This window comes from Scatophagus argus, chromosome 20 (assembly GCF_020382885.2).
Source record: "Scatophagus argus isolate fScaArg1 chromosome 20, fScaArg1.pri, whole genome shotgun sequence".
In the NCBI taxonomy this organism is placed as follows: domain Eukaryota; kingdom Metazoa; phylum Chordata; class Actinopteri; family Scatophagidae; genus Scatophagus; species Scatophagus argus.
Genome location: NC_058512.1, coordinates 4080668 through 4103808, shown reverse-complemented (window position 1 = coordinate 4103808; position 23141 = coordinate 4080668). Strand labels below are relative to the sequence as shown.

Sequence of the window (23141 nt, the reverse complement as noted above, 5' to 3'; positions counted from 1 at the left end):
TTAGGAAGGAGTTTCTGTTTAGATAAGTATCGTGGTTGAGGAGGCATTCAGGTCCTTTCCTCAAGTAAAAGTAATAGTATCACACTGTAAAAAGGCTATTTTACAAGTAAAAGTCCTGCACTGGAAAAGTTATTCGAGTAAAAGTATGTAAGTATAATCAGAAAATGTACTTAAAGTATTAAAAGTAAAAATAATTGATTCAGAAAAACGTCCCGTGTGCTTTGATGGTTATTTTCTCCTTTAATCAGTTGACTGCCTCGCAACAATTGTGAGAACAGTGAGAAACCCCATCACCGTCACCATCAAACCTGTTCAAAGTCGCGTCCACCTGTTGATCCAACAAAAACTTCTTCATCATTTCATCTCTGACATTCAGAACAAGATCGTGCATGTGGGACAGCATGCATTTGTCCGTGATTTGTCTCTGGGGCAGTTTGCTTTTCCCGCTCTGGACCCCGTCCTCTGGAAATAGCGGACTGCATGTTGAAGAACTCGGAGCGCAAGAATTGGAGGCGTGAAACTTTCCCCCTCAACTTTTCCTCCCACCCACGGCCAATAACAGGGCTGGCTCTAACGCCTGCTCTGCTCTGATTCGTCCGAGTCTCCTGTCCGCGCAGTGACTGACAGCCCGGGGGAAAGACTTTTTCTGTGTGTGTTGCCCCGTTGGACTTGAAGGGGCTTTACGTGACGCCTGAAAGAGGGGGCAACACTTCTGAACGGAGGCGCCGCGGTGCAGGACAGTTCAGAAGAGCAGAGAGGAGAGGAGCCGTGCGGGAGAGACGGGTGCCCATCCGTCAACCAGCTGGAAGGAAAGCACACCAACAAACCCTTATGGCTGCTTGAGAAATAACGATACACCCCCCCTCCCCCTTTTCTCTCTTTCTCTGGGACTTTTTGGCTTTTAGTACTGCCCTGACCACAAGTTGTTGCAAGTCTAATTAGTTGCTCCAGGTTGAAAAGTGAAATCCACTTGCCGTGGACGTCTCTGGCGGTCATGGATACCCATATAAGATGGAAAGTTAAACGGAGGATAAGAGAAGCCCAAATCACTTTAGCGGTGATTCTGCTTTTTGTCACATCGCAAGCAAGTTCAGGTAAGATGCAGCTGTGAGGCTTGTGGATCCACTTTGGAGCTGCAACAAAAAGTTTTTCTCTTTGCTTAAAGTGGATCACTGTGATGTTCGCCCCTCCTCCTAAACTCATCTTTGTGCACTTCTTTTGGTGTTTTCAGCTCGGTCGGGCCGAAACTATGGGACTTGTCAAAGTATCAGAAGTCTGCAGCTTTATGAGAGACAGCGTTTTCTTTTGAAAAGGGCTGATATGGACACTCATTCTGTCTGTAATCTGAATTTAGAGCAGCTGCAAGCATCCATCAGCTGATGTAGGCACGGATTGCTGAATATATAAGATAAGACGTGAGAGCTTATGGTGTAAACTACAGTATGTCCCTGAAATACAAAAAACTTTTATCTTCACATGCCCAAATCTGTTTTGCATTTTGCAGACTTATCACCTTGTAATTTTAAACTTTTGCTGTAGTGAAGTTCAAGAAAGATGTAAGAGGCTTTTCTATAGCGTCTCTCTCTCTCTCTCTCCTTGAAAAGTGATGAGAGGGATGAGCATAATTTTCATAAGAAGGAGGGGCTGCAGCAGCTTGTCTGAAGTGGCAGGGTGGAGCCGCCTTGAGGACTCGGACATCAGGATGCACTGCATCTAAAGCGCAGGGCCCTTTGCTAAGGCCCAGAAAGCCCACATTATTCACAAAGTGCATTCTGCAAATTCTCCTCATGCTTGTTAGTAACAGTTATTTAACTCAACACTCTGAAAATATGAATGTAGCAAAAACCCAATCCATATATAGGCTCAATGGAAGAAGTGATTTTTATCGTGGTTTGACACTCTGTTGTGTCCCATGGGGTGTTCAGAGGTCACGTAGTGCTGTGGCTATGGGGCTGGGATCTGGCCTGCATGTATTATTAGCATCTTAAGGCTGCCTGGCATGGTTGGTGGTCTGCTGTGAGGCTCTCTGACACAGGACTTTGAGGTGAACAGGTGGCTTCTTCTGTATGGACAGCTTGAAAGTGTTCGGGATAGTGCTGATGGCATGAGTGTGACGATGTGCCTGCCTGAGCCAAATGCATGATTTAAAGCTCAGTCCACCGTAGAAAGTTTTAAACTGTTGTAATAGAAAAAGATGATGCAAGATCATATTGGCTATACAGATAAACATGCAAATGCAGCCAATGCAGATCACTGCAGCCTGTTTATTTCCATGTTGCCTATAAACACTGGTTGTTAACCGAACACAACTTAGCTCACTGTATTAAAGGTTGGATCCATATCTGGGTCATTTTTGATGACAGAGGAGGAGTTGGACTTGAGTTTTGCTGGATTGTTAAAGAGCATGGGACTGAATCCATTCTGTTGCTGAAAGCTGGATTTAATCAGCTCTTAATACTGACAGAGAGAAACCAGAGTTTTAAATTTATCCTCCAGGGTGCTGGTACAATTCCTGAAATGTGACACTTGACACGGATGAGAAAGAGTGAGGGCGAGCAACATGCCAACTACATGTCACATGCAGGTTTTGGGTAAACTCATTATCATTAGTTATTAAGATTTCAAGATTTTTACACTTTTATTCATCTTCAGTGAAGAACCTGATTAAATTCAGTTTTTATCTTAATATTCACACTAAGTATCACATTTTTTGGATGCATCTCCTCCATCATTGTAGTAACAGACAATTAGCCAGTTTAACAGCAGGAAAAGATCCATCTTGAGCCCCACCAGCAGTTCAAGGGGGACCTGGATGTACGTTCATCCGAAAGCCTGCAGATTCCCGTCCAGACTGGTTATCTGAGACTTTTCAACACTACACTCAGTATTTGTGTTTATAAATTCTGGTATAGCAGAAACATGATGTTATTAAAATCTAAAGGACTACCACAAATTGTGTGATTTTTATTTTCCACTGAAATTAAAACAGAAAAGCGACCGGGCAAATGTAGTAACACACAACTGACTGGTGACACTGTTTATACAGTCGATGTTGCATCTCTGCATGATGTTAATGCCTGGCGACTAATGTAATCATTTGATGGTGTTTTGTGGATCATCCAGGTCTTATAACTAGTTCTATAATGGACTTTATTCCAAATTTAAAATCTTAAGTTTTTTCCTTTTTGGTGTAGGGCAAATTAAAGTAGGCCTCGTCATTTGGCCTGGCTAGTTAGCACAATGTAAGTTTGTTTTCAGATGTTTGAGTTTGAGTTTATAAAGCGCAATACATTTTTCACCACCTGGAGGCAGCAGAACAAGCTTAAAACGCAACACTGTCAAATCATTCTGTAAAGTCCTAAACCAGTCCTAAAGAAGACATAATGTGCGGTTCACAACATGTAAATAAAAAACGAAACTTTAAGTGACCTTCTTGGCCATTCCAGTATGGATTTCTGAGATTTCACAGGATGCATTTGAATGCACCATGCAGTCCTTGCAAGTGGTTTTTGATCATGTCGAAAGTCGTCAAATTTTTGCCCCGAGTCTGAATCAAGTCAAACTCACGTGAGTCCACACCTCCGTTGGCTAGCTGCTAACTTTTGCGGTTTGTTGCTGGGCAGCTAATGCACGATGCAGTCGGTGTACCTGAGCTTTTTCACTGAAAACAGCCGCCTGACTGATGCGAGAAGTGACAGTGAACAAAAACAATAAAGTTGTAAATAAAACCAAAATGGTCAGCAGAAAGTTGATGAGTCCTCCCTAGAACTGGAGCTAACTGTACAGTTGGGTGTTCATTTTCTGTGTTTTTTCAGTACTTTGTTCATATATTTATATATACATAACAAAAAACTTCATGTAGCTTAAAGGTTGTACTGGTGTACTGAATCTGGAAAAGATCAGTCTGAAGTCAGATGTAGCTTAGCTTGTTAACCTATTAAACCCAATAGTGTGTTAGCCTAAAATGTTATTTTGGAGCAGCATTTATTTTAAAGTTTTAAGTATTCAAAGAAAATATTGAAATATGCCTCTATGGTTGCAGGGTGCAGTGTAAAGTGATTTTTTATTTTTTTTTTCAACCTGAGGTCATAGAGGATCAGCGCACTGAATGTAAGTCAAGCTTTATTAGAGAGAGTGAAGTCATAGCCCGCACTTCTTAAGGGAGGTCATCTTACCGCGGCATTAATGAGGAAAGCACGCTTTAAAGCCATGCGAAAAGTGGTAATAACAGAAGGCCTATAAGACGTGGAGGTTAAGAATGAGAAGAGGGGTCAGAGGTCAGAGGTGAAGGTCAGGACTTTCAGATTGCCTCTGCTGTCAGGTTTACAGTTTCATTGCCTGAAGAAAGGAATTCTTGCTGCTGGAGCTTCACTGCTCCTTGTTTCAGTAAATTCTCCTCTGACTCCTGGAGGTCAAAGAGAACATTTATTCTTGGTCAGCATTTAATGCTTTTTAGGAATATTATTATCCCTGCAACAGTTTATAATATTTGAACTGTATGCTCCTAAACTTTCAGACACCTGACCGACTAATATCCATTCAGATGTAATAGCACACCCTGGCCTGCTAGCGTGAGTTCCTCAGTTGTTTTGTAATTTTACGGTCAGCATACCTGCTGTAGACCAACTTTAGTTTCGTCTCCAAATGGTTTCCTTTGTGTTGCTTTTTCTGCTTAGTTTCCTCAATCAATAGGCTCTTTTCACACGTCTTTTCACAGAGGTTTGTTATCATTAATTAGTCAAAATTTTTTTTGGATGGTCTATATTGGTAACACTCATATCGGGCCGGAGCCTGCTTGTGCAAAGTACTTTAGTCATCAGGAATACTGAAATAACATTCTTCGAATATCTTGTGCAAATGAAAACAAGGATGGATTTTGGCCAAAGCCACTGATGATAAGAACGTATTGTAAGAGTATTGAAAGGACAAGCGGAATTAGGAAATATGATCATGATTCAGGAATCGTACTGTATATTAGCTACAGATAAATAAACGGAATAAACAGACGAAGGCCTCGCTGTTTCACTGAGTGCTTTCACATCTGGAATCGATAAGTTCCATTGTGCTGTCTGCTAAGCCCTCCAAAAAGCCAGAAAAAATGTCTTCCAGATGTTTTCTTCCCATTCGTGGTGGAACAGGGGACCGTGAAAAAAAAATACAGTTGCATTTTTCAAAAGAAAATACACCATTCTGTGCTGGTTGTAGAGAAAATTCCTAATCGAATAACATCTGCAGCCTTATAGTTGAGTTTGTAAAAATAATAGCAGTGTAGTGTGCCTTGTGTTTCGGCCAGGTTTGCACATACACATCCCAGGTCATTAAAAGGTTCCTTTTGTTTAAGTGAGCCAACTTTATGACAGGGTTAAAGGTTGAATACAGCTGGTCTGCAGCTGTTTTTCATTTACAGTCTTTTCTAAAGGAATTTATGTCCATTTTGCTTTTATATTCTTGGTGTATAAAGTTCTTCATGAGGCCAATTAGAAAAGTGCATACAAGTTATTGAATCCATGCAGAACTGAAGCAGTTGCATAACTTCTGGTGTGCATAATGTGAAAATTATGCATAATGCTAACAGCTGGCTGGCCTAAAGGACGCTATAGCAGTTAAATACGTTTCATAACGTCAGAGCCATTCTCTGATTGAAGGACAAAACAGTCGAGCTGTACACATATTTTTAATTCAGAACAGTTGGCTTTTTTGATCTGTCAGAATCTAATGCAGCTTGTTCGTGGTGAGCGGCAGACACAGATGTCTTATCACCAAACTACATGGCAGCCAAGAAGCTTTTAGAGTCCAGACATGGTGACATCACTCACCCACATAATCATTCTTCAATCAGACATGTTGTTTCTTACTCACCTTAGTCAAAATCAGATAAATGGCGGTGAGAAAAAAAATGGCTTCTTGTGTGTGTCCATTGCCATGGCGCAGGGGAAGGAATCTGAGTTAGTTGGACTGTGGAGAGAAGCAGTGACCCTGCAATTGCATGTGCCACTTCAGCCTGTAAATGCAGGCATTGTGGGAAGGACTCTGTAAATCAGCTCTAATGCCTGATAACAACATGGGAGATAAAGCAAAATATGCAGGAGACGTCTTTGACCCCGTGTCAGAGTTTAGGAGATCCTTTGTGCAGCACAAATAGTGCATTATTTGCCATATTCTGGACAGTATACTCCAGTCTATTCCTTTCCAGACTAATCAAGGGGCAAATAATTGTTGCTGCTGAATGGTGCTCTGTACTAATGACACAGCGTGCTTGAATTGAAGCCAGATACAGATGGCTTTCTCTAAAGGTGTTGTGACTGAAGCTGGTTTCTGCTAAACACACACAGACAAAGGTGGATCAATTCAGTTCAAATTACTGCTGAAAGGGACAATGTGTTCTGAACTCCATGACAGACAAAAGCAACCAAAATGGAGGCAGTGGTGTCTAAAATGTCAACATGAGCACATCAGTGATGCAAAAGTTGGACGTACTACCTCATGATGCAACTCCCACTCCTGTATTTGATTTTTAACAGTATGCTTTGTTGCAGCATTCAGTGCATGCAAGTTAAGTCTGGTCCAGGCTCACAGGCTGAGTATTCATTTCAGCTGGGAAACAGTGCTTTTCTCTGTAATGGGGTATTATAATCATTGAGCATGGAAAGCAATGTATGACTCATCCTTTCCAACCCCATTCCCCCTTCCCCGGCCCAAGCTAAGCCACAGCCTGGGCAGTAGAAATACTGAGTGTAAGCACTTCTTTCCTACTAGTGGAAATAAAAAAAGTTTCTGGTCACTGCAGAAGCTTCACTGTCAGCTTCAGATGTATTCTATTTTTACTTTATTAGGTGATGAAATTAGTAAAAGCTGCATTAAAGTAAGACAAGTTTTTGCTCCCTCAGCAGTCTTTTGTGATTAAACCTTGGGCTTAATTAATTTGATTTCGGTGCAACAAGGGACTAAGCTAGAGTTTGACCACAAACACGAAGTGCCGAAGCAAGCTGAAGGAAATGTGTTAGACAAAAGGAGAAAACGCTTAATACTGGCAGAAACAAGCATTTGAGCAACACTGTCTTGAATTAACACTCACACAGCCTCCTGGAAAATGGAGCCCCAGTAGGGCTGGTCAACCACATTGTGACCTTGATAGAATTAATGTGGATACATTTTTATTACTCAGTATGAAAAGAACTAACAGCCTAAAACAAAGCAGACATAAACACAGCAACATGTAGTCAGTCTGCACTTTTTGGTCAAAGTGCCTGCTAATTTTCTCCTGCAAACATTGTCCGAGTTACCGGTGAAGAGAGTGGAAGTCAGAGTGGAGAAAACTGAGTGGATCAGTGACAATGACAGTGACTTTTTGCTTCTCCTCCTCTGCCCCCTGCTTCACTGCCTGTCTGCACGAGGGCGGAGCTGTGGACGGTGGATTTTGATGATTCACAATTGATGACTCAGGTGTAGCAGCCCACTGTCAGTCAGCCAGTTTGCTCTCTTACAGTAACTTCTGTTCACCCACATAGTTGCAGTTGCTCAACTCGCTCGTTTCAAGTGTCGGTTAGAGATTTGGAGGAGAATTGATGGTTGATTTGGCCGTCGCTGCAGCTCAAGCGGATTATTTGGCACTGCAGAAGTTGTTCTTTCCCGAGGTGTGCCCTTTCACTGTCACAAAACAACGACTGATAACCTAAACGTTCCTTTTCATTTTATATGTGTCACTCTTTCCACGTCTCAGTGAAGCAGTTACTTTTTCTCTCTACCCATCCTCGAGTTTCAGTTTTGAAGCTAATCCTGCTTTGTTTATTACTGGCCATCGAGAAAACAGTCCGTAGTAAAATGGTTAGCACGCACATATAAACAAGAATTTTCCAGTTGTTGTGGGTCTTCACTTCCTCAGATGGTGGATGTATATGAGAACTTTTGTGCTGGTTTATGTTGCCAACAAGGGAGCTTGCACCTTCCATGTCTTTGTGTTACTGGAGTCGTCATTGTTTAAGAAAACAGTAGTTACTGGATGTATCTGCACTTCTATGGGTATGTGCATACTGGGAATTTTGATGCTTTTACATGCACATAAAATATTCTTGTAAATCAGTGTTTTCATCTGTTCTTGTTGCTTCATGTTGGTGTTCATATATTGATTATGTGGACTTGTTCAAAACATTCCTTTGCAAATGTTTATGGGTCATTGAGTTCAGTGATGATGATGAAACTCTTCCTTTGTGAGAAAACAGTGCATGCTGGAATTGGTTCCCTTTGCTAAGAGGCACAGTAATTAACTGAAGTGTTGGAAAGTTTGCCAGTCAGGTTTGTTGGATCTTTTTTGGCAGTGCTCAAGAAAGTAAAAAACTTCAATATTGCGCAGTACTTCTTATTTATTAGATTCAGTTTCATTGTTTTGTGTCAGGGTGTCGGTGCTGGAATAATGGTTATCTGTGAGGCTGGGTGAGAGGAAATGGTTCTGTAATGTCAGTGCTGCAGGGCCCTCTTTTATCATAACTTTCTCAGCAGTCAGGCATCAAAATCATATCTGCTGCAGGAGAGACAGAATGAGGAAAGAGCTACAATTCACTGAATGATAAAATAGGCAGAGGGAAATACAATTGCTAATGGAGAGAAGAAAATAAAACTGAATGAAGCTGGTGCAAAAGGAGACAAACGGAATGACGGACATCACAAAAGTGCCTTTCCTGAAGTTTCTTTCTGTAAAATGAGCATTCAGAGTTGCACTGTGGTATTTTCACTCAGTTTTTCCATCTTAGTCTGTGGTGGACGGCAGACAGTGATTTATCTTCACTGCTGCGAGCTGCAGCATGGAGACAGTGAAGTAAACCATTTGGTATTCCCCCCTGTTAAAGCAATAACAGTCCAGCTGAAGCTCTGAGCCTCAGAGTAGCCTACACAAGAGAAGCTCTGGTCAGAAAAACTCTGGATCATCTTTCAGGTCTGTGTGTTTGTGTGTCTGGGTGGATATGCAAAACTGCGTCCTCAGATTTCGGGTGGATTTTTTTCTCGGTCTGTCTGTGCATGTGCTTCTGTGGGACTGCTTCTGCTTGTCATTTCTTGTGCTCTAAATTCATCTTGCCTGGTGTTTCCTGTCATTTTGTGATTAGAGGCTGGGGTTGAATGAAGGCATGAGGTGTATAAACAAAAAGATCTCACTCTTCTCATTTCCTCTTGTGCCTCTGCCTCCCCGCTGCTGCTTTCACGTGCAGCTCACACCCCAGGTCAGTGGGTCAGTGTCCTGCAAAGTCTGGATTAAAGAAAATCAACAGATACGGCCATGTGAGGTCATTTACTGACTTAACTTTGCTGTTGCCAGTGTAAACACTGTCCTCAGTTACCTTTGAGACTTGTGTCACCTGGCCGGCATTCACACTTCCTGTTTGTGATTCAACACAATCAGCTGATGACATGATGATTGCTCCTGCTAATGCTAATACTTTACCCCTGGAGTCGTGTCTTTTGCTGAACTGCAACTACTATGGCCACAAGTGGTAGCAGACAGGCAAAAGCAGTTACAGTATGTTGTGCTTGTTCATGCAACTTGAACGTTAATTTGAGTATTTATGTAATTTGAGCTGCAAAGCTTACATGTAAAGGAGTAATTGACATGAAATATCTCTGACAGTGGTTTGGTAGATTTAATTAAGCTCAGGTGCAGGCGTGTGTAATTGCTCGTCGTCTTGCAATCTGACATCTCATTCAGGCTTGTGCCGGCATGAGTTTAGCTGCGTGTTGCTTGTCAGCAGTAGTGTGTGTGTGTGTTCTCTCACAGGATGTCCACGCAGTGTATGCAATGCATTCAGTCTAGCACGTGTAATGCCTGCAGTATGATTCCCTGGTCTGGTCACATGAAACAACTTCAGGTCAGTGTTGAAGGAAGTTTGTCTTTAGGTTCTTTTTGTGCTTTAGTATTTTGCAGGAGTTGTGTGAGATAAAACATTAACCTTTGAGAGCAAAAGGTAAAAGGCACTCTTTCACGCTGCAAATGCTAAATATTTAATGTGTTAGGACTGTTTAGGCCTTCTGTCAGGGTCCGGGTGGTTTACCATCTCAGCTTAACAATTTCTTGGACACCCCTCTGATTTTTGTACACTGTAAAGCGAGTCTTTGTAACTTTTGCTCAACAGCAGCTGGCGTGGCTACAATTGGCAAATAGTGAAAGTGATAAATGAGGTTTAACAGTAGTACATGTAGGAGAGTCAGTTACACAGTAATGCTAATGTTTGCAAACACTCAGGGTTTTGCTGCAAAACCTCTGAATGTACTGCATCAAGCAAGAGTCTGTTTTATTGCTCACAAATTCCACTTTTAATCTGTAAGCGGAAGAATGGCTTACCCCTTCCTTTAAAAGTTACATAGTCTTGCTTTAAGTAATTGAAGTCAGAGCCTTAATTGTAACCTGCTGTATTCACAGTGAGGCTCCATTTTCACAACAGTTGACTTCAGTTAAGGTTTTATAACAGAATCAGGTGAATTAAAAACCCTCTCACACCCTTCCTATCTGTGATGCGCTCTAGGAGGGGGAAGTCTCTCATTGGGCATTCTTGTTTTCGGCTGTACTGGTTTCCAAGAGAGGCAGGGTCCTCTTTATGGCTGCTAATTACTCCTTGTCCTCAGCGCCAGGTCAAGCATGTGCCTGGAGAGTCAGGCCTCACTTCAGGAGGGGCTGGAGGAGGAGGATAGGGGGCAGGGAAAGAGGGAAGAATGTTAATCCCCCCCCATGAAAAACTCCTAATTCACTGGTCCGGCACCCCTCCTCCTGTCAAATGAAATGGTGCTGTCTGGAGTTGCTAAGTGTTGTTACACAGAGTGTGTGTGTGTGTGTGTGTGTGTGCCTTTGTGCAAATCGAGAATAGATGGATAGGTTAGGGGAATGGGATCCACCACAGTCTTGGCAGTGAGCCGAGAGCAGGATTATGAATCTGGCACTCAAGCTACCGTTCAGCAAAATAGAGAAAAAATGTAGAAAAGAAGAAAGTGTTGTGACATAGGGAGGGGAATATGTTTGCAAAACCACATCATACACACCTTTCTCCATAACAGTTGGTTGTAAGGTAGTAAGTTTAGCCATACATTTTAAAATAGTTCACGCTTAAAATATAAACTTTTATGAATTCATTATCCTTTACTTTGCTGCAACCTTATCCATCCCACGTCTGACAAACAAACCCATAAAAAGCTGGAAACAAAGCTAACCGCTGCTCCTTTAGCACATCACTTCAGAGCTGTGCTTACTAATTTGTACATTGCAAGTTTCTACTGTGCACATGGCCGGGGAAGAGCTAACCGTGGGAGGAGAAGTGCATACTTTGCACACCATCCATCTAAAAAGTTTATCTTTACCAAGAAAAATTTTTTGAGGGCAAGAAACAAGTTTGAGTTGTGTAGTTTGAGGAAGGAAAGTTTGCAGTTTGCTGCTTTTATCAACTAAATGTGGATTAATTAATCCTGTGAATCCTTTGAGGCGACAGTCCATTTAAGAACAGCCCAGCTTCCGTGTCTTCCATCATCTTTGAACATATTTTTTATGTTGTAAATGCTTTTACTTGTGGACAATAGAGACATTATAGTCCTTAAAGACATCAGGAATAGTGGACCAGTGTGTTGATGGAGGCAATGTATGGATAAACTGGAAAGGAAAGGAAAGAAAAGTTTGTATTTACACATTGAAGAAGCTAAAGGAGCGCTAAGACTTAAAGGATGCACCGTATTTACAGTATCGCTTTTTGTGCTCCATTGCACGAAAGCAGCAGAAGAGGGGCAGCAGGCCGCCAAAGAGCAAATGTACACATAACCGTGTCATGTAAACAGTTCCTGTGTATGTGCGGAGAACCTGCCTCTTGGATGTGAGGGGCTGTGGTCAGAGGGAAACTTTATTTTTAGCATCTGATGCCAGAGGTGTTGGTCTCTCCGGGGATCTGCAATGCTAAGTGGGTAAACATCTCAGCTTAACAAGGTGGGACTGAGACCCACACCTGCGGCTTAGGATGTGGTCAGGACAGCTTCTGCTGGAAGGTCGACTGCTGGTGACAGAAATCCATGAATGAAGGTGTGTGAGTGTGTGTTATAGAGGGAGGAAACTAGAACTGATTAACTGGCTTTGAGCTTGTCTTGCTGCTGTTACTCACTGAATTTTTTTTTGCTCTTTGCATCAAGCAAGTCATCACTTTATTGAAAAAGGCATTTGCAGTTTTTGTTCGATAGGTTTATTATGTTGTAGCTGGTGTTTGGACAGAGATATATTGTGCTAACCTTTCACCGTTCTCTTTTCCCGTAAGCTGCTAATTGGCCCTCTACACCTGGCTCACCTCCAGGTGACCCAGCAGAGGCCCTGTGGTCGCTTTTACGTTCATCAGGGGATCTAAAACCTCGGGTGAACAAACTTTATAGAACAGATTTTGCAGGAGGAAAACGGAAATTGGAAAGTGGAGAAGAGAAAGAGGAACAGTTTCATGATATAGCAGACTGACTGCGGACAGGAAGAGAGATTAACAGGTAATGAATGGAGGGACATCCTGATCCTGCTGATGTCCATGGGATCATTTTGTGTCAGTGTGCATTAAACACAAGGGACACAGTTAACACCAACTGACTCCCCCACTTTTGTTCTCCCCCTGTGGTGCAGAGTTGGCTGTTACTATTGTTAGTATGACGGCCATATTATTATGATGCACTGAGAGTGTAGGCTGCTGCTGCCTAAAGGACTTGCTTTGAATCATTTATCACCACGTAGGTGTTTTTTTTTTTTGGTCATCTGCTATAACAAATAAAATGGCTGCGGAATGTAGGAAACTTCTAGCAAGCCACTCCTTGTGTTTATCTGTCCGTGTTAAATGAGGGAAATAAGTTTGTTTATTGATTATACGAGGTTGGATATGAAATGAATGTTCCTCCCTGTCACCACCAGTGACAGAGTCTCTGGCAGCAGAGCATGTGCAAGGTTGTGTCCATATAAGGAAGTGAGGGGATTGTATGGTAGGAAGAGGAGCTACATGGAGATGGAAAAGGGATCCCATGGATGGTTGGTTGTAACAGTCTGAGGATCACAGACGAATCCCTCATCAGCTTGGGTTTAATCTGACGTGTAAGCTCCATCACTCGTTGCTGTGTTTAACTGGACCACCGGTGATCGATTGATTCGTCCGCCGCCGAGGGGCAATGTGCTGCTAGGTGTCGGCAGGTTACGGGGATTTTCTGTGGTGTCAAAGCAGACTGTTGTGGGTTTTACAGGGAACATTTTGTGGCTGTCTGAGAAAAGTGCAAAAGTGTGAGCTTCGCCTCTGGTCAGCCATGGCACTTGTTAAAAATGGTATTAAATGAAAATGCTTTATGTGTCACTTACTTCTCTCATATTAGTGACTGGGAAACAGGATTTTCTGCTTGTTAAAATCCTGTGTGAAGTTCTACACTGCAAGATTGTAGTGAAAAAATACAGTATTATCCTATTCTAAAACCTCAATTTCAGCATGTTGATTATTTAATAAACTAATTTTAAAGGCAGTTTACTTTTTGTTGTCATGTTTGATGAATGTTTTAAACATTTTCATTGCTAAAATGTGCTGTAATTAAGCAGATGGAAATTCGTCATGCTTAACTGGGCACTTATTAGTCCTGCAGCCCCCCAAATGTTTCGAATGCTTCATTTGCTTTAATGCTGTTTCTTCTGACACCATGCCGACACCTTTATTCATCATCAGGTTTTTTTCTTGCAGGCATTTAGGCCCCTGAATGCCTCACTTACCCAGTGTAACAGACTCTCCCCACTCATATCATGTGATCAGCTCTCACCATCTCTGCTAATAAGTGACAACGATGTAGAACACAACTTTTGATTAATGGCAGATCCATCAGAGCAGCTATGACAGAACTACATTTCCCATCACTCTGGCACTCTGACATATTATTACTCTGCCGCGGCGTGCTGGGAGACGAGCTCATTAAACGAGCCTCTGTCATCATGGTGAGTGATAGACATCTTTTTGCTGGTGGGTGAGTTTCTGTCTGTCTCTTCATTATGAGTTCATGACAGGCAAAGCTGTCTTGTTGTTTAGGCACTTCACCTGCGTAGAGGCTCCGTCTTAAGTGCTGTGATCTTCCATGAATGTGACAGTAGTTCTGTGTAAATCCTAGCTGGGTCATGAAGCAGGTGGGTGTGGGGCTTGTGTTCATATATTTCTCTCAAATGAGCTTCTATCATCAGATTCTCTGCCTAATATGTCCACCAGAGGAACTTCACTGTCTGCAGGGTTCACACTGTGTAAAAATAGGTTGCACAGTGATAGAGTTTGGGATGGGGTAAAAGACTTCCTCCGAGACAGGAAGAGTGGGTTGGGTTAGGAGAAAGAGTGAGATGAGAACATCCTGATTAGAAAATCACCACACATTTTCTCCTCGAAATGGTCTACACAGACTTCTGTGTATATTTGTGTATAAACTGCTGTTGTGCGTTTCTGTCTTATTTCATTTGTTGAGTAATCCTCAGAAGTGTTGCAATGTCTGTACTGCAGACAGATTGAGGTTGTGTTTTGTCTTGCTGTCAGGCTCATTGCTGGTAAATCAAAGAACTTTTAAGGTCTTTTTTAATAGTCTGAGCAAGTTTTCATTTAGTTGAGTCTGTGTTGATAGTGAGATAATGTAGGCAACATTTAGTCAGACTTAAGCTCTTGAGGAGGAAGCTTTTTTTTTCACTGTACAGCTGTGGACAACACGTGCAGCCAAAGTACTCTTAAATGGAGACCTCTGTTTAAGCAAGTCCACTTTTTTTCTTAATTGATCTGTGCTGCACGTGAGTCATGTGTAATGGCATCCAGCTGGAGGTTTTGCAGGGTAACGCAGAATTTACAAACTCTCTGGTTCTGCCTGTCCCTCTTTCCACCTTTCCTAGCATCCCTTTCACTCTCAGATGGGTGGCTCTGCTGAAAGTTTTTCTTTTTTTATTTTCTGAACTGTGTGTGCGTGTGTGTGTGTGTGTGTGTGTGTGTGTGGTCTTTGTAGCCTGACACTGGAGCTGCTGTACCTGTGTGTGGGTTGCCTTTGACTTTCCACATTCACATAGCAGCACAAAAATGCGTCTAGCAGAATACCACAGCTTTTGTCTTTGTTTTAGGTCTTACACTCCAGTGCCATAAATTCCCACTGTTCTCCTCTGTTCAGCTTGTGTCCTCTCTTCAGTGTTTGCCCTCCTGATAGCCCCTATCCTTGTGCAAGTATAAGGTCCCTATAGACATGACCCAGTGTCCTTTTCTGTCCATATCTTTGCTGGGACGTGGCTACATGCTAATGGGTGTCTTTGTGCAGCTTGTTGTGAGTGCGTTCTGGCTGCAGGAACAGCTGTTTGTCCTGGGTGGTTTTGGCATGTGAGGGTGCGGTGTAGGGTCAAACCCCGTGTCACATTGTTCTGACCCAGTGTTCTCCTGCGGTGGCCTGGTTACAGCCGGGATGACTGACCTGAAAGTGTGCTAATTGCATGGTTGTGGCTGAAAGGAGGCAGCGGTAGACTTAGCACTGCAGGGAAATGGATGGAAGGATGGGTTTTGCTGCAGCTGTAACCCATGATCATGGTGATCTATAAATGGGCACATCTCTGTTTAGTGCCTAAATGGATAACAGAAATCTTCTCTGAACCGCAACATTGAAATCTCCTGAGTAACTAAAGCCTCTGAGTCAGCAAAAGACAGAGAATAGAGACAATGGTCAAAAATGGCCATAATTAAGGCTTATTTGCTATGCGGATATTCTGGGTCGTATAGAAATATATTTGCATGGTATAAACAATATAATTATATTTCAGGTGCAAATTTAGCGAAAGGGTACCTGTTGGGGAAACTATTCCAGCCCATTTTGAAGAAGAACTAACATTTTTCTCTGTGTGTCTCTTTTCCTTCTCTGCAGCAGAACCAGCAGACCTCTTGAAGATTTTAGATTTTCACAATTTACCTGAGGGTGTTACAAGAACAACGGGTTTCTGCTCACATAGGAGGTCAACACAAGGACCCGATGTGGCTTACAGAGTATCCAAAGACGCCCAGCTCAGCGCCCCTACCAAACAGCTGTATCCAGGTGAGTATCTGTCCTGACACACACAGTATCCGTCTCCCTGTAAGAATGAATGCCACCATCCCATCTCTTTCTGTTTCTCAGGGCATTTCTTTTTTCATTTTTCTCTACAGACATCATTTATTTTAATGTACTACACTACAGATGTCGTGGCTTTTCCAAGACCTTAGTCCTGTCTTACAAGTTGTCTCTGCTGCTCAGTCTTGCCATCTGGTCAGCTTCATGACCTCTAACCCCACATCACAGTAAACTGGAATTATAACATTTAAACGTAGCTGGAAAGCAGTTTGTATTTGCTCCCACCTGACCTGTTCCTTTCATTCCCCTCAAGGTAACACTTTTATTGACTCCAGTAACTTGATTATTCATGTCAACTCCATCTTTGGTTTATGAGATTTTAGGTAGGGTATGTCTGCTGTTTCTCCTACACTGCCTGTAAGCTTGTTTGCCTCTTACTAAAACATATGCCGCATGTCGACAGCTTTTACTTTAAAGTTTTGTACTTGCAAAGAAATGAAAGCCGTTCAGCACATCTGGACACTTCTGGTAACTGGGATGGTGCTGTTGCTTAGTCACACATATGAAGTGTTGAATAAAATCTAGGGATAAATGAAGATAATGCATGCTTGAAAACACACACCAGATGCATGAGAAATCCAGCCCTGTAATATTTGCTGTTGTAGGAGGAGCCAGACGATGGAAAAGCAGTGAAAATAGAGGGGTGGTAGAGGGAGGGAAGTCTGGGGTTCCACTTTTGCCTTGTTCTATTGTGCTGACGTGGCTTTGGGCTTGTGCTCTATGGTGCGCTGCAGTACTACTTTCCTCTCTCTCCTCCCTCTCCAGCAGTCTTTCCTCACTTTCCTCCCTCATTCTCTCTCTCTCTCTCTATCTCTCTCTTCCTCTCTCTTTTGCCTCAAGCGCCATAATTTTTCCCTCTATCACTTCTACTAGGCTGCTGCTGCCTTGCAGTGTTTTCTCCCTTTGTGTTTCATCTAAACCCTGTCTGATGAGACATGCTTTTTCTTCTTTTTACAGCACAGAAATTCAAAACCATAATTCTCAGACCCAGACAACCAGTTTTTGAAATTATTGCGATTGGTTTCTCTTCTTAAAGATATAAAAAGCTAAAGCAAAAAAAGAGGCAGCAATGTGGTTTATGCAGAAAAGAAGGAGAAATAACAACCCTTCCTATGAGCAAAGTTCCCACAAAGCTTAGATTGGATGACAGCCCCATTCATGGTCCTCTGAGATGTTGCATTGGCCTTTGAGGACCTTTGATCCATGTCATGGCTCTTCTATGGGGCTTAAAGTAGAGCCACAGGGTTCCTATGTCCTGCATGCCCTATCATGCTTTCCAATCAAACAAATACTGTTCACTTTGAAGCTCTATGACAGCGGAGCCCATATGAGTCTCTGTTTAGATACACATGCCATAATTATACACATGCTACTTTGGATCATCCAAAATAACAGTCCACATTAAACAAACCAACTTGGAGGAGTTCGTAACAGGCACCATGCAGTCTTAAGGTGTAAACAGAATAACTAGCTGCCTGTGGCTTGAAGAACTTAAAGTTTAGTCGAGACATCTGTGATGTGGTCCCTCTCTCTCCTCGACATTACGAGAACGTGCAGCCATTATATTCCAGGAGGCAGCTAAACCAGTGAGATCATTTTATCCGTCTCTTTTTTCCCCTTTAACTGTGTGAGTTTGCTACTGAGTTATGACTTTGGCTCGAAGCCTGGAGGCACAATTTTCCTAAATTATTAACACAGCATCCTGTCCCTGAAAGGTGAAACAAAACAATGGCGCATATAGAAAACAAAAGCGTGCAAACATTCTCCTTTTGTTATGTCTATAATGTTGGCAATAAAAACCACAGTAGTTCTGATTGAGAGCACACTGGCTCGTGACCCCATAACCACAGTCCGTGATGATGTGTTGGAAAAGAGCAAGTGCAGACATGCAATCATTAGGGAAACATGTGGAAGGGATGATTCATTTGAAACTACTGAGGCACTGAAAACAGAAGCGTTCTTTCTTACCTTTATTATGTGAACGAAAAGTGAAGAAACGGGGCAGTGAAGCCGTCTGACCTATTTAACTTCAGTGCCTCACACTTCCCATGTCTCAATAGTCTCGCCTTGTCTAGTAACTCTTTATGTGTCCATATAAATATAAGAGAAAGATCATGTATGAGTAGGTATTTGCAAGTTCAAACCTGCCTAAATTTTTTGCTGTAGCTTTGATGATTGGCGAAGTTTGTGCACAAGGGCTTTGTTCAACCTCTGTCTGTGTTCTTTGCCAACATGGACACCAGCCAACATTGGCACAAACAGCCAGGACAGAATGATGCAGTGACTCTTACACTGTGCTGAATGGGGTAATCTGTCACTTGCCATTCGTACTTGTAACTCGTGGTCTGGACTGCTGTGGCGTGATGGCACTGGCCATTCAGTGAGGGCCCTCTGCTGTGGCATACGCTGAGATTCAAATGGCTAAACTAAGATCTCAAGCTGTAAAAGCAATAATGGTGCTGTTGTTTGCTAACATGAATCAGGATAGATGGCACTGCTTGTGACACATACTGTGGCACTGTGCCTATATTTATTGTTAGGTAATTTATATCCCACATTTCATTGAATTAAAGTGGAAACCCACCTCTCTTTGTGGCTTGTTAGTCAGAAATTAACCAAATTAACCAACACCAAAAACAGTAAAATGAGTGGCACTTGGTTAAAAGGGTGCATGATAGTGAATGTTTTGTTGATATCCAATAACCCACTATTTCTATTACGATAGCTGACACAAATATTAACGCCAGTAGTGCTCCCGATGCCCCTGATGCAAGTCTGCACTTGCACTGCATTACCCTTGAATCGAATCCCATTGGCCTCAAGCAATGCAATGTGAGGGGATTCGCAGAACTAATCAAAAATGGATCATAGAGAATACATTTTCTCCAGCTGATTTTTTTATGAGCCGTTCCCAAACCAAAAAGGCAATTCATTGTATGTAACTTTATCTCTAACCATCCCTAATCTACATAGCTTTAGTCGCATGATGTCACTCAGGTTTTGATCTTGACTTGTATCCCGAGTTGCAGCTTTCCATTAGAGCCACACACATTCAGGGTCACTCACTTGCATGCAGGACACACACACACATCCATCCTCCTCCTTTTTGCGGTCTTTTCATCCATGTTTCTTCCCTTTTTGCACACAGACAGGTGCACTTGTGCAGCAATATGCAATCCCACTGGAATGCTGCGTGTCTCATCCAGGAGGACGTATTTGGACACTGTGATGACTGAATGACCAATTACAAGACACAAGGCTTTCTATCCCATTTACCTGCTCGTATGCACCCTGACAGATGATGGAGAGGATCAGTCAGAGTGCTGGCATGACTCCTGCCACGCCCTGACCCTTTGAGGTGCTCTTAGAGATTCTTTAAGTTTGATAGAGTAATTCCAGTGCACAGGGTGGCAAACCACTTAACTTGTTTCTTAACTTTTAAATAAGACCACTCTCCATGTGGTTCTCCTGCCATCAAAAATAATAGGCAACTTAGCTTGGGTATTTAATTCAGGCGGAAATTGTCTGGTTGTGTCTGATTGGCTTCCTGACATGTCTGGGGTTGTCTTTGAGTCTCCCAGGCTCAGGCTTTGTTAGTCAGACACTGATGGTGGTGCTGCCGGTGTAAACTCCCAGGACTACTGGCAACACAGCCTTTCTACTGCCACCATGTCCACACACACACCAAATGAGGAATGAGGTATCTCTCATCTGGTGGCCTGAAGTAGCGGCTTGAAAGACACATTCCAGAGAAACCTGAGCTTTTCTGAATGCCCCCCACCTCCACCCCTCCACTATTGCTATGAGGTCGTGAGGAGAGGGCGAGCAGGAAGGGACACTGGCACAAGAGAGTGCTTATTTAATTTCTTCCCTCAATTTTTGTTAACCTCCGTCTTTCAACCTCCTCTTCTCGACGTAATGATCGGGGCTCCCTCAGGGCATCTCGGTATTTGCAGTGACGGGAGGGACGAGGGGACACATTGCATAAACATGAATCCACAAATGAGAAACCTTGCTGTGTAAATGCTACTTCAGTTCTATTCAGGGACATGTTTAATTCTATCCCCTAAAAGAAAAAACAAAAGAACCTTAAATTTGAAAATTAGTCATTCTCATTTCTTTCCTCTCCCCACACCCCCTCTTCTTCTGGTGTCCCTTTCACCCCTCTGCTGACCCTTGACCTCCACACAAACAGTCTATCCTGAGCCAGCGCTGAGTCATTGTCTCTGTGACAGACACGGCTCATGCAACAGGATGTAGTGACCAACATTCCTTGATCTGTTTTCCCTCTCTTGTATTTGTCACCAAACTCCTCCATGTAAGGTTTTTAAAGGGTTGTCTGTCTTCTTCTTCGTCTTCCTCATGTTCTCACTCTCCCTCCTTCCTGCTGTCTGACTTAGCCCATCCTGTTGAAGCATCTGTCAATTAAACCAATGTTTCTCATATGATGCCAAGCCGAATTCCTGAGAGAGCACACTGCCAAGACATGTGCTCTCCACATGATGCGATTTGATGCCTGGCATTAATGAAGGAATCCTAGAAAAGGCAGGAGGACAAAAAGGCAAACAGACACCCTGATGCTGACTGGATTAAAGACAATGTTAAAAGAATAAGGACAGAGTGTTTGGAAGTTGATGTTAAATTTGTTCCTGGAGCTTTTTCCACTATCTCTTTCTAACCTCAGGTTACCACAGTACATTCGTGTCTTTTTCTCCACAGCTTCTGATTGGCTAAACCGTAGTCACTCCGATTTAGCATTTTCCAGCCTGTCTGCAATTATTCAGAAAATGGTATGGCAGAGTGAGGGGGCTTGATAGCTGCTACAAAACCACAGCAGCCACAGATCCTGCCTCTCTTTTCCGGTTGTCTGGAAATCTGCACATACTGAGCAGTGAGGATCTGCTACTGGAATCCTTTTTGCTTTTGTTAAAGCATAATCCAGATAGCTGTTTTTTCATAACAATTATGGTTTCAATATAGTCAGATTGGCTCTTTTTTTCCCCAAACCAAAAGAGCAAAAGTGTAGTCTGACCTCTAAAACGGTCTCCTCAGATGGCTGGAAAGGCCACCCTCTTTCTGGGGTCCTGAGAACACCCCACTAAGGAAATCTGTCTGGCAGATGTGTCTCACACTTGAGCAAAATGGAGGAAACTCTGCAGACGGAGGCAAACAAGTCTGTCGCTGCACCTTCTGTGTGTTTAAATACCAAATTATTATTAGTGTTTCAGTTTCCATTTCTGTGCCTTTAACTTTTACTCCTGTAAATTTTTTAGAAATCCTATTTCCAACCCTCTGCTGGAGCGTCTCAGTGTCTGTTAGCTCGATCAGCAGTGGGAGAAGAGGGGAGTGGAGAGGAGGGGTTTGAAGGATAGTTCAACAAAGTCTCCCAGGATCACATGCTTTTGTCATTAAGCTTCTCATCCTGTGCTGCGCTGGAAATGCTCCACTTCTGCTTCGAAATTCTGTTTTTTCCTCTAGCTGGCCTCCTTGCCAGCCATCCCGTTCAGATTAATGCTATCCTGTTACATTTTGGGCACTCCACAAATCGATGATGTTACCTTTCAGTCTTTCTTCCCAAGTTTTCCAATATAAACTGTTTTTGTCTGGTTTTATTCCCATTAGAAGTAGCAGTAATAACTATTATACTCCCTCTTGACACCAAAGAGCACAGTCTCCTATAACAATAATACGATTACAGCATTCTGGAGAGAAACATTCCTCCTGTGATGATGAATGATTACTGCTACTTATAACTCTTTTTCTCTCTCTCTGTCCAACCCGCCGTTTGACCTGCCAGGTGATGCACTCCCGGAAGACTTTTCCATCTTGGCAACAGTGAAGCCTAAGAAGGGCAGCCAGTCCTTCCTGTTGTCTGTGTACAACGAACAGGGCATCCAACAGCTCGGACTGGAAGTGGGCCGCTCTCCCGTGTTCCTGTACGAGGACCACACAGGAAAGCCCAGCCCCGAGGACTACCCTCTCTTCAGAGGAGTCAATCTAGCCGACGGAAAGTAGGTGCACTCTTTGTTTGCCTGATGAACATCTGTCAGTCTCTGACCACTCTTGAACAAATCATTTTTTGGCTTTTTGTTTTTGTGTCTTCCCTTGTAATTATAAAGTCCAGGTAAATATAGGCTTTGATGATGGTTTTTTTTTGTTTTTTTGAGAAACACCTGGCCCAGGTGTCCCTTTAACTGTGGATTTGTCATCAGTTGTGAGTGTTCATTTGTGATGGTCTACATTTAATCCCTATCTCAGGATGTATTTGAATTTGAACGGGAAGCCGAACACAAAAGGGGGCTCTCAGTAGTGTGTGAGGGGGCGGCTTGTAACCCAGTAAGTGTGTGAATTAACTTCGCCTCCCTTTTCAGGTGGCATCGAGTGGCCATCAGCGTGCACAAGCAGACCATCACCCTCATTCTGGACTGTAAAAAGAAGACCACCCAGAAGCTGCTCCGAAGTCCCAACCCCATTGTTGATACCAAGGGAATTGTAGTGTTTGGAACTAGAATACTTGATGAAGAAGTCTTCGAGGTAGGCACCATCCTGAATCTCCAAAACTGCTTGTTTTTAGTGGTTTTCACACCACATCATCACACTACCACTTTGATTAGCCACTTAATTCCTCAGGCAAATGAGATAAATGTAACTGAAATTCCTGCGGTGCAGATAATGGTCATCCACATTTCTGTGCGTCATGGTGCACGACATGCGGACTGTGGTAACGGCCACATCCTCTGTAGATGAGTGGATTCAATTTGTGAATTGAACCGATCCTCCGACCTCATCCACCCATGCACATGCACAAAATCACAAATCATATCATAAAGGTGATATATTTCACATCTTCCACATAATGTCCTGGAATTCTGTTCCGTTTCCAGATGTCTGCATCTGTTGTTGCTGATTTGAAGAACAGTTAGAACCTAGAAGACAGACTATAGTATTTCTGTTTGCGGTTTCATGTCTGTATTCTGAATTGTCTGCAGCCGTTTTGTGTACAAAGGATTTTAACA

The 23141-nt window shown here is 42.8% G+C and overlaps 1 protein-coding gene across 2 annotated transcripts in view; it reads left to right on the top strand.

Annotated features, from left to right (window-relative positions):
• Positions 1–615: 615 nt before the first annotated feature.
• The window catches only part of col5a1 (procollagen, type V, alpha 1), a 67034-nt gene continuing 44508 nt past the window's right edge, over positions 616–23141 (top strand). For both annotated transcript variants that reach the window (XM_046374193.1, XM_046374192.1), the window contains exons 1-4: positions 616–1094; positions 15883–16050; positions 21923–22136; positions 22497–22659. In XM_046374193.1, the coding sequence (XP_046230149.1) occupies positions 995–1094; positions 15883–16050; positions 21923–22136; positions 22497–22659 (645 nt within the window). In that variant the 5' untranslated portion in view covers positions 616–994. The remainder of the gene's footprint in view (positions 1095–15882; positions 16051–21922; positions 22137–22496; positions 22660–23141) is intronic.